Raw genomic sequence first — 10694 nt, 5'->3', positions numbered from 1 at the left:
CCATGTTAGCATGTAGCCTCCATCCGCCATGTTAGCATGTACCCTCCATCCGCCATGTTAGCATGTAGCCGCCATCCGCCATGTTAGCATGTAGCCGCCATCTACCTTGTTAGCATGTAGCCTCCATCCGCCATGTTAGCATGTAGCCTCCATCTGCCATGTTAGCATGTAGCCTCCATCTGCCATGTTAGCATGTATCCTCCATGTTAGCATGCAGAGCAGCTGGCCCTAGCAGGAAGTTAGAAATGTGTCTAAAACAATAGAATCAGTCCCTGCAGAGGTTTCACACCAACTCAACAGATTCATTTTTTGTGCCGACTCATATTTGTGTTGAAAGGCGTCTGGGTTAAATGATGCCAACTCCCACCTACAGGTGGCAGCATTTCTTCAACTACTCTGCTGCCTCAGCCTGACTCGATGTCTGTGATCGATGTGGCGAGTAACAMAAASAGGAAATATCAACATTTCCTGCAAATGTTTTTAACATTGTGCACAAAATCAGTGATTTAAATGACCAAAAAATTACATTAATGAAATCATGGAGGCACTGTAACGCTGACGTGTCTGTATTAGAGAAGGAAACGATGGCATGTTGTCACTGTAGCGCAGCTCTCTCCTGCAGGAAGTTAAAGTTTRTTTCAACCATTTTAACCTGAAGGCTCACTGATGACTTGTTTTTCCTGCAGAGTCCGTTACGTCRGCGCCAGCAGGTGGAGGGAACCGGCCAGGTACGTTCACGCTGAGCAAACCGTTTATTCACTGCATCCATATCCACCTTCGCATGAGGAGCAGTGGCGGGCAGGAGCTCTGATGCCAACGTGTTTCCAGGCTGCAGCTGGAGTTTCGCCGTCGTCGCTTTGACCTGCTGGGTCGTTTGCGGTTAGGAGAGAAAACAGCGACCGAAACCCAGACGGCCTGGAGGAAGATCAGTGAAACCTTGAAGCTGCGCCTGTTCAACAGCCCCAACTGGAAACTACGCGGATAAAAAACCTGCTTGTTGTGTCTGAACACTTTTCAGTCTTTCTGCTTCACGATAAATAAAAAATATTCCAGAAATTTTCCATTCCTGTCACAAAAACACGCATTAAAACGAGGCAAAGCAGCTGAAACGTGACATGCAAAGCAACAAAACTCAACATTTTAATCTTGTTTCATTTTCACTAAAGAGAAAAGGAGGAAARATTATTGCTGAGTTCAGAGTTTCTCTGACGGATCAGGAACATGAAATATTCATGTCTTCATCCAATGAATCCATTAACCTGTGAAAACTCCAAACATCTGATTCTGATTATTAAACTTATTTTCAGCGTTTCACCAATACGACGYTCTCATGGTTTGATCGGTAAAAATGATGCAACAAAACAACAATTATCATTGTTAATATCTATAAAACTAATAAAATATCTGCATCATTTCTGATACATCAGCATGAATTGGAATAGAGAAAAAACTAATTTATAATGTTTCCTCTAGAATATTACATTTCACCGATTTACCGCCAAACATCATTTTGTTCGTTTGTGAGGAAGAAGTGCAGCATCTTTCTTTCAGCCAGCTGACTGGCAGTGTGCAGCATCAGCTGCATCAGTCTGCGTCTCATCAATTAGACTAAAATAATGTTATTAAATAAAGTGAATTTCTGTTTGTGTCTGAGGAAACTGGACCGTTATTAGTTATTATTAATAATAATTAACGCTGCAGCCGAGCGGCTGATGACATCACTGAATAAAACTATTAAACATGTTTTGTTGCTTTTACATATGAAGGTTCCGGTGGGAACCTTTGTATTTGCTGGTTTCTGGTACGCCTGTAAATCTGACGCACAACATCCACCACCAACAACGACAGAGAGCAAAAAAAACTTTTATTTTGAATAGGTTCAAAATTTTACTGCAATTAAATTTTTAAATTTTTTTTACAGTTCCAAGGCGGAACCTTTGTATTCTGTGTTTCTAGTCCAGCCGTATTTCTGACGCACGGCTACATCCGCTAACAGAAGCAATGAAGCCGCTTTTCTCGGTTCATTTCTGCTCCTAAGCGATCTGACCAGACGCTGGAAAACATTGTTATTGTGTTGCCTATCGGAAGCTATGCTAGCCTAAAGTAGCATCTCAATGCTAACATGTTGCTAATGCTAATGTTAGCATCCACATGTGTAAAGAAGCTCCATGTGAAGGATCAGAACCTGAAAGATTTTAACAGATTATAAACTAAATATCTTCATTATTGAGCTCTTGTGTCTATTTAATAATAATAAATGCTGTTTTAATTAAAAATGTTGATTATTTTGGAGATTAAAATCTGATTAATTTCTTGAAATGAATTAGATTTGTATAAATATTCATTAGTTTTATAATCTGTCTCTGTTTGGGCTCCACGTCTGAAATATGAGAAAAATGATCAGTTTCTTAAAAAACATAAAGCCAAAAACAGTTAATCATAGATTTAATGAAGCTTTTAACAACATTTGTCAGAAACATTCTAGCTTTAGAGATTTGTTGCTACATGAACACAGAACATGTTAAACTGTACAATCCTGAGTGAAGAAACTGGAGTAGCTTCCGGTCCAATCAGCATCGAGACGTTTTTAAAAATGAAGGTCAAACATCTTCATTTCTCCAGAAAGCAAACGTCACTTCCAGCCGAAAAACCGTCCTTCATGTTCATGATGATGATGATGATATGTCTTCATCATCCGGTCACAGCTTAAACATCTCTACGCGTCTGTCCCACCAGCAGAAAGCTGCTCATCTAGCCGCCGCAGCTCTACGTCAGGCAGCAGGTCAATGTTTTAGTACTTTATGGAAAGCCATTTAGCATTTAATAATAGTTAAAACTATGCTGTGTTGAGTAAACTATAAGTTCACAAGTTATTAAAATACAAGATTTTATATTCATTACAGGAAGTTATACTGGAGCATTTCCTCCTGTTTTCCTCTCCACTGTCGCCGCATGCTTGGATTCCTCAGGCAGGAAAACCATCAGCTGGAACAATAAACTCAACCGTCCTGCATGTTAAATCACAACGTATTTCTGGTTTTTATTATATTCCGGCTTCGTTCTTCCATATTTATCTAATTATTTAGATTAAAATGACATTTAAAACCCAAGCAGAAGCTGCAGGGATGTCACAGTTACTGTGAGAAAGTATTCACACCCACCTGACGCCTGGAGGTTCCTCCTGCTGCTGCAGCACTACTGAGGGTGAACTTTGACCCCGTCTGCTTCACTGAATTGATTTAATTCAGACACACTTTCCAGCAGGAACCAGCCAGGTTTATGATTGGCGGTTAATCCATTCAGATTTATCTAGGGGTGTGATTACTTTTCCACATAGTGACGGGCTGGAGAAGAAAACTTCTCATCTTCTGCTAACCAGAAGGAACCTGGGCGTGGTGAACACCGAATACGGAGAAACTCTTGTCCGCCTAGTCCGGTCCGGTCTGGTTCGGTCCGGTCCAGTCCGGTCCCGGAACATAAGCGCTTCATTTGTCTTCATAACATCTCCAGAACTTTGCTTAACTCTGGTGGCCACACCTCTGCTAATACGCTTAGCGTTTTAGCTAATGTTTAGCATTATCAGTGCCACATGGTATCAATCTGTGTTGATATAGCATGTTAGCATTAGCTTATGCTAAACTCTGTTAATAAAGAGTGTTAGCATTAGCTTATGCTAAACTCTGTTAATATAGAGCGTTAGCATTAGCTTATGCTAAACTTTGTGTTGATATAGAATGATAGCATTAGCTTCTGCTAAACTTTGTGTTGATATAGACTGTTAGCATTAGCTTCTGCTAATGCTAACAGAGCATTAACGCTCTGTTAGCATTAACAGAGCGTTAATGCTAACGCTCTGTTAATATAGAGCGTTAGCATTAGCTTCTGCTAAACTCCATTAATATAGAGCGTTAGCATTAGCTTCTGCTGAACTATCCGCTAATGTAGCACGTTGCCGTTATTATCTAGAAGGTGAAGAATGAGTCTGGAGTGTTTTCCGACATGTCGAGCCTCCAGCGAAGTTTTCCACAGTCCCTGAAGTTGATGTTGCCGTTGTGGGCGGAGTCAGAGGAATAAAACAAACACTTTCCACCAGAAGACTGCGGCTTCCCTTAGCTGCTGCACATGCTAACCTGACATGTTTACTACACATGTGCAGTAAAGCTGTTGGGCAAACACTGCAGCAATAAGCCAGTGATACTTTTAGTTAAAATGATGCTTCGCTCACCTCAGCATGCTGGATGCTTTACACTAAAAGGGAAACTGGTAGCAGGACCTGGTTTATGATTAATTTGGCTAATATTCACCTGACCACTTGGGGGCGCTCACAGAGTATTGTTATTTTATTCAGTGAATTCCTCAATGTGTCATAAAATCAAAACCTGACTGATTTTTTATCAGATATCCCGTCCTGACACAGCACGACCTGGTGGCCATTTTGAATGAAACACACGGACCCAAACCTCTGGGTCTGGTCGGGTTAAATGAAGGTCAGTGAGCAGAAGACMTGAAACTGTTTTGCTTTTTCTTATATTTATGATCAGCAGTGGGCACACTTATGCTAACCTGCTAATGCACTAATAGTTAATTTTTTGTACAGTGTTTTAGCTTTTTTGCTAACTTTGAAAGGGCTTAACTTCCTCTAAATATTTTTTTCATATAAAATCTATAGACCTGATTTACTTGAGTAAAGTTTGACATTTGAGTTGAAGTTTTGGTTGTCGGCTCTTCTGAATTCTTCTGGTAGGTTAGACGCTTATATATGCTCTTATTTTGAAGGCTGCAGCCCAGTTTCCTCTCCTCACATTTTCTTTTTATTTTAAAGAAACTACTGAGCGAGAAGGAAGTGGCAATGACACGTGGTGGATGCGGTCAAGGTTGAATTTAGTGCTTAGCATTAGTTTCCACTAACCATCATGTTGGTGTAGCATGCTAGCGTTAGCGTAACTAACGTTTATGGTTAGTGTTGTGGATTAGCGCTGCTAACCTTTTAGCTAGCGGTGCCCACCACTAAGGTTTGCTTTTGTCAACGTTAATAAGCTGGGTGTTGCTGTGTGGCGCTGTAGGGGCGTGGCCTTCATGGTTGTCACGGTAACGCCGTGGGTTAGAGGTCGGAGGAGGTGAACTGATGGATCGCAGCAGCGCATCAACAATATTCCATAAAACATCCAAACATTTTATCAGACATAGATCAGATCCGCAGCGCCACCTTCTGGACAAACATCTGGATATTAATGCAGAACATTACTATAATGTTCTGGCTCCAGAGGAGTTTGGGTCACGTGACCAGGTAAGGTCTCTGCTGATTGGACAGAACACAGGCGGATTTAAAATCCCTCCTGCTGGGTGGAGCAGGGAGGATCATGGGAAACATCAGAGGGCTGAGCTGGTCTCTGACTCACCAGGCTCATACGGTTTCATACAGCAGCACGCCGTTGAAGACGGTGAGCGGCTCCACGGAGTGGGGCAGCCTCCCCCTCACCAGGTCTACGCACACCGTGTCGCCGCGCTGCAGCGGCAGCACCAGGCTGAACACGGCCAGCGAGCCGCTGACGACCTTTGACTCGGCCACCGGCTTGGCCTCCAGGTCTTCGGGCTGGTACCCGCCCGAGTCCACCCGGGCCACGCTGTAGTTGGACTTGGCCAGAACCGCTTCGACCTTCTCATTCTTGTGGCCCGTCAGGACGGCGCTGAAGTAGTAGTGTCCGTCCACCGGGGCGGTGAAAACACCTGAGGAGGACGGGTTTACCTGTCAGAGCTCACAGCGTCCGGCTGGACCAGAACCAGCAGAACCCGCTCACCTGTCGCCGGGTTGTAGAAGTTGCCCTCGTTGACGAAGACCTTGTTAAAGACGACGGTTCCCGGCGTTTCCTTCAGGGCGGTGAGGCCTGCAGAGAACGACAGCCTGGGTCTGTGAGCGTCCACACCTGGAAGACCTGAGGACAAGAAGAGCCAGGTGAGGCAGCCTGGACCGGCTGCAGCCAATCAGAGGCAGCCTGGACCGGCTGCAGCCAATCAGAGGCAGCCTGGACCGGCTGCCGCCAATCAGAGGCAGCCTGGGCTGGCTGCGGCCAATCAGAGGCAACCTGGACCGGCTGTGGCCAATCAGAGGCAACCTGGACCGGCTGCGGCCAATCAGAGGCAGCATGGACCGGCTGCGGCCAATCAGAGGCAGCCTGGACCGGCTGCGGCCAATCAGAGGCAGCCTGGACTGGCTGCGGCCAATCAGAGGCAGAATGGGCCGGCTGCGGCCAATCAGAGGCAGCCTGGGCCGGCTGCGGCCAATCAGAGGCCTGCAGGACGTACCTGGTTCACCTTTAGGACCTGAAAAAAACCAGGAAAATCAGTGGTTAGAGATTTTAATTTGCCGCGTTGCCTCTCCAGCTTTCATCGCTGCTTCCAAATGTAACAATTACCTTTAAAACTTTTAAAATTTACCGAGTTATATTCTAATGATTTCAAATATTCTGCTCATCTTAACCCTGATCAAATGTAACATTGAGCCCATTACCAGTGGTGAGCACATTTCCACTTAGCTGCTAATAGCAGCTAATAACAAAGCTAGCATTTTTGCTAACTTTGAAGCTAATTTTATTTTCTTGTCTTTTTAAGTTGAATAAATTCAGCATCTGTTTTGGAGTTTAACTCAATCTGAAGTTCATTATATGAAATAAAAACAATAAAATCAGGAAATTATGTTTTTGGTTGCGGATGTTTGGAACAGTGAATAAAATGTAAATAAAGTTAATTTATTTCTGTATCACTAGTCACATTTTTCTATTACACATTAAACTGCAGCAAGTTTAAAGTTTTTTCCATAAAATGTTTCCCACATCTTTTCACAATGTTCTTGTATAACAACCATAATCCCAAAAGGTTGAAGCTAGCATTTAGCATTAGCTTCTGCTAAACAGCATTTTGATGCGTCAGATTAGCGTTAGCGTCCCTAAAGTTCATGGCTAGCGGTTTAGCGCAGCCAGCAGTGTGTTTTAAAGGGAAAACAAAAACAGCTGAGAAAAAACCTCAGAGATTAAAAATGTTTTCACACCTGAATAAAAACTAAGAGCGATGCCAGATTTATTTTAGAGCTGCAGGAATGAAGTTTCCCACCTGGAAATCCTCGGGAGCCGGCGTCTCCTTTCAGCCCAGGAGGTCCGGGGGGCCCCCGGGGGCCCGGCAGCCCCATCAGGCCTTTCTCTCCTGGAGGCCCTGGAAGGCCTGAGGGAAGAAGTTTGATAAATAATGAAACATTTTTAAAAACTGCATTTCAGAAAGATTTTTAGCTGCATGGATCTGGTTGTTTGACAAACAGTTAATTTTATTTCAGATCATAAATAAAACTGAAGCTTCTGTTAGTTTGGTGGCAGTTAAAACCTGGGAGTTTACGGCAAGCAAATGTATCATTTAATAGGAGAGGATGCTTAAAGAAACTTCAGGCTTTTTAGGAAACAAATCAACATTAATTTGAAAAGAAATCGTTCGTCTCATCCGGGATGAACCATTCAAACATTTCATGTCTCTGCTTTTCAGAGACATGAAAAAGCAGAGACATGTCCCCCAATGCCCGCCCATGTCCCCCAATGCCCGCCCATGTCCCCCATGCCCCCCAATGCCCGCCCATGTCCCCCAATGTCCCCCAATGCCGCCCAATGATCGTACATGCCCGCCCATGTCCCCCAATGTCCCCCAATACCCACCCATGCCCCCCCATGGGTGGGTATTGGGGGCCATTAGGGGACATTAGGGGACATTAGGGGACAGTGCCCGCCCACAGAGTCAGCTCTGCCCCCCCGGGGCTGCCTCCGTTTCTCCTGGGAGCTGATCGCTCCTCTCCAGGTTTCCATAGCAACCGCAACCGTGGTAACTCAGAGTGCTCACACCGAGCGTCCAGCAGGGGGCAGCAGCTGACTGCAGGARACCAGAACCACCTGACCCAGGAAGCAGAAGAAATGAGCTCACCAGTCTGCAGCTCCTTCTGGACCTGGGCCAGGCTGGAGTTCAGGCTCTTCACCCGGCTCTGGACCCGGTCCTGGTTCTTCTGGACAGCGTCCAGGACTCCTCCGTGTCGGATGAGGGACTGGTTCAGGCCGGAAACGTGGCTCCACAAACCCGACACGTGGTGATTCAGGCCTGCGGACAGAACCCAGCGACGCGTTACAGTCCGACCCGACGGCTCCGGGATCAGGAGGACCCGTCCCGCAGATCCCAAAGCAAACGCTGCTTGGATGAGGGCCGGCTGAATAAACTGCAACTATCAAAAACTCAACAGTCACCAAGCAAGCAGCAGGGCCGGTCCAGTGCTGCCCGGGGCCCGGGGCAGCCCAGGGAACCGGGGAACCGGACCGGGGTTTAATGAGCCAGTGGTTGTAAACTCAAATATCAAACTCAGCACCAGACTGTTGCTATGGTAACCATAGCAACATGAACTATTAAACAATAACCCTGCCAGCTCCTTAAAATCTTAAATTAAAATAAACAATTTAAAGTATTTTCATTTATCTACACTGAAAGCATTAAGTCCAAATTAACAGCGTTGATATTCTGAATAAATAAACGTTAAAACTCCAGATGAGTCTGTGTTAAAATGTCAGCATCCTGGGKYCTAAAGCTGCTGCTGAGTTCATTTATGCCTGGGGCCGGCTCTGGATGGGGCCGGCTCTGCATGGGGCCGGCTCTGCATGGGGCCGGCTCTGGATGGGGCCGGCTCTGGATGGGGCCGGCTCTGCATGGGGCCGGCATGGGGCCAGCATGGGGGTCTGAAGTGGGAGTCAACAGAAAGGTGGATAATATTCATTTTACTTGTAAGTTTGTGGTTTGTTGGAGCAATATTTAACATTTTTAAACAGAAACTGGGCGGCCCCCTGGTGGACGGTCCAGGCGCTGCACTGCCGGACTCAGCAGGTTTTCTGAGAGAAACCCTGAACCTCGTCATTCCTTAATGGGCAAACATCAGAAACAGGAAGCTTGGAGCGTCACTTCCTCTTGGTAAAACATGGCCGATGTTTGCAAGGATGTGAATCAGATTTTAACGCAGCTCAAAATGTTCCTGGGTTCGGAGAAATCTGGATTGTTCTACTTAAAGGCACAGACGTCTTCATCAGAGTGAAGCCTGACCTTCTTTGACCTTGGAGATGGAGTCGGAGACGCCGTCCAGCCTGGCGCAGATTCCCTCCAGCTTGGACAGCCTCTTCTCCAGCCCGTCTCCGGAGCGCCGGCAGTCGCCCATCTCTGCCACCAGCATGCTCTCGAGGCGCCGGACGTCCCGGTCCGTCCGGCCCAGCCGCTCCTGGCTCCTCTGGACGTGCTCCGTCACTTCCTGCTGGATCTTGTCCAGCTCAGAGATGATCTTGTCCTTGGTGTTTCCTGCAGGAGGTCAGAGGGAGACGTGAAGCTGGTGCGGGTGGCGGCGGCGGTGGCTGCGGCGCGGCGGCGGCGCGGCTCACCCAGGTCGGTGATGACGCTGCCGTGTTTCTGCACGCTGTGCTCCAGGCCCCTCAGCGTGTCATTGATGGAGCCGAAGGTGAAGAGGATGTCGCTGAGCTCGCCCTGCAGCGTCTTCAGCTGGTTGCTGCTGAAGGACCCTCCGATCACGCTGTGGCCGTCTAAAGGCTTCTCTGCGTCCAGACCCGGCCCGAAGCCGGTGGAACCGTCACCTGCTGGGCGCAAACGTTGATTTATTCGATGTTCACACCTGATCACTTACATGTTGATCTGATTCATCTGGGAGGTTCAGAGACACAGACGCCATCTTTCCCCTGGGCGGCGCTACGAAATCATCAAACAGGAACTATTTCTCCATTTTTAGTTATATCTTTAAATTGTTTAGTTTATTATTGTTTATTTTCTAGTTGATTTATCGTTAGACTTTCTGTTTAATTTGTTATTTAGAATAAGTTTTTTGGTTAGTAATTGACTTAGTTAATTTCAGGGTGGGATGTGGGTGTTTCACGGTATAAACAGGTGGGTCTCAGGTAGCTTAAGAGGCACCTGGTGGTCACCAGGTGTTTTACCAGTCAGAGATCAGGTGCAGCAATCAGAGCAGGACAATCCTGTGGAGCCTGTAAACTTTTGCATTTTGACTTTTGATCCTTTTGTGCTGCATAAACCAGAATCCACGGTGCATCAGGTGACCTTTTGTTTTGATCACTTTTGAGTTTTTAGATTTTTGAATTTAAGTTTTGGGAACAAATAGTCTCTACAAAATGTCAGAAAAAGAGAAGTTGCTTCCAAACCAACGGTGGTGGACACAGCTAGCTAAAAAGCTAGCTGCGCTAACCCTAAAGCATAGACTTTAGCCCGGCTAATGCTAAAGGGCTAAAGCATTAGCCGGTTCCTCAGTGGACCTTCCAGCAGCTGCAGAACTACAGGCTGGTTCTACACCACCCGGTTCTACACCACCTAGTTCTACACCACCCGGTTCTACACCACCGGGTTCTACACCACCGGGTTCTGACTAGAACCGGGAGGGTGGAGACACCAGCTGGTTCTACACCACCTAGTTCTACATAACCTAGTTCTACATCACCCGGTTCTATACCACCTGGTTCTACACCACCTGGTTCTGCACCACCTAGTTCTACACCACCTATTTCTACATCACCCGGTTCTACACCACCTAGTTCTACACCACCTGGTTCTGACTAGAACCGGGAGGGTGGAGACACCAGCTGGTTCTACAAAACCAGGTTCTACACCAC

The 10694-nt window shown here is 46.3% G+C and overlaps 1 protein-coding gene across 1 annotated transcript in view; it reads right to left on the bottom strand.

The window, feature by feature from the left end:
- Nucleotides 1-3699: 3699 nt before the first annotated feature.
- The window catches only part of emilin1b (elastin microfibril interfacer 1b), a 19585-nt gene continuing 12590 nt past the window's right edge, over nucleotides 3700-10694 (bottom strand). The window contains exons 9-15 of the mRNA XM_017303108.1: nucleotides 9441-9653; nucleotides 9112-9360; nucleotides 7957-8127; nucleotides 7108-7215; nucleotides 6304-6321; nucleotides 5799-5933; nucleotides 3700-5727 (exon numbers count right to left, since the gene is read on the bottom strand). Of these exons, the coding sequence (XP_017158597.1) occupies nucleotides 5405-5727; nucleotides 5799-5933; nucleotides 6304-6321; nucleotides 7108-7215; nucleotides 7957-8127; nucleotides 9112-9360; nucleotides 9441-9653 (1217 nt within the window). The 3' untranslated portion in view covers nucleotides 3700-5404. The remainder of the gene's footprint in view (nucleotides 5728-5798; nucleotides 5934-6303; nucleotides 6322-7107; nucleotides 7216-7956; nucleotides 8128-9111; nucleotides 9361-9440; nucleotides 9654-10694) is intronic.

This window comes from Poecilia reticulata, unplaced genomic scaffold, assembly GCF_000633615.1.
Source record: "Poecilia reticulata strain Guanapo unplaced genomic scaffold, Guppy_female_1.0+MT scaffold_181, whole genome shotgun sequence".
Lineage (NCBI taxonomy): Eukaryota > Metazoa > Chordata > Actinopteri > Cyprinodontiformes > Poeciliidae > Poecilia > Poecilia reticulata.
The sequence above is the reverse complement of the archived record's forward strand: the minus strand, read 5'-3'. Positions and strand labels throughout refer to the sequence as shown.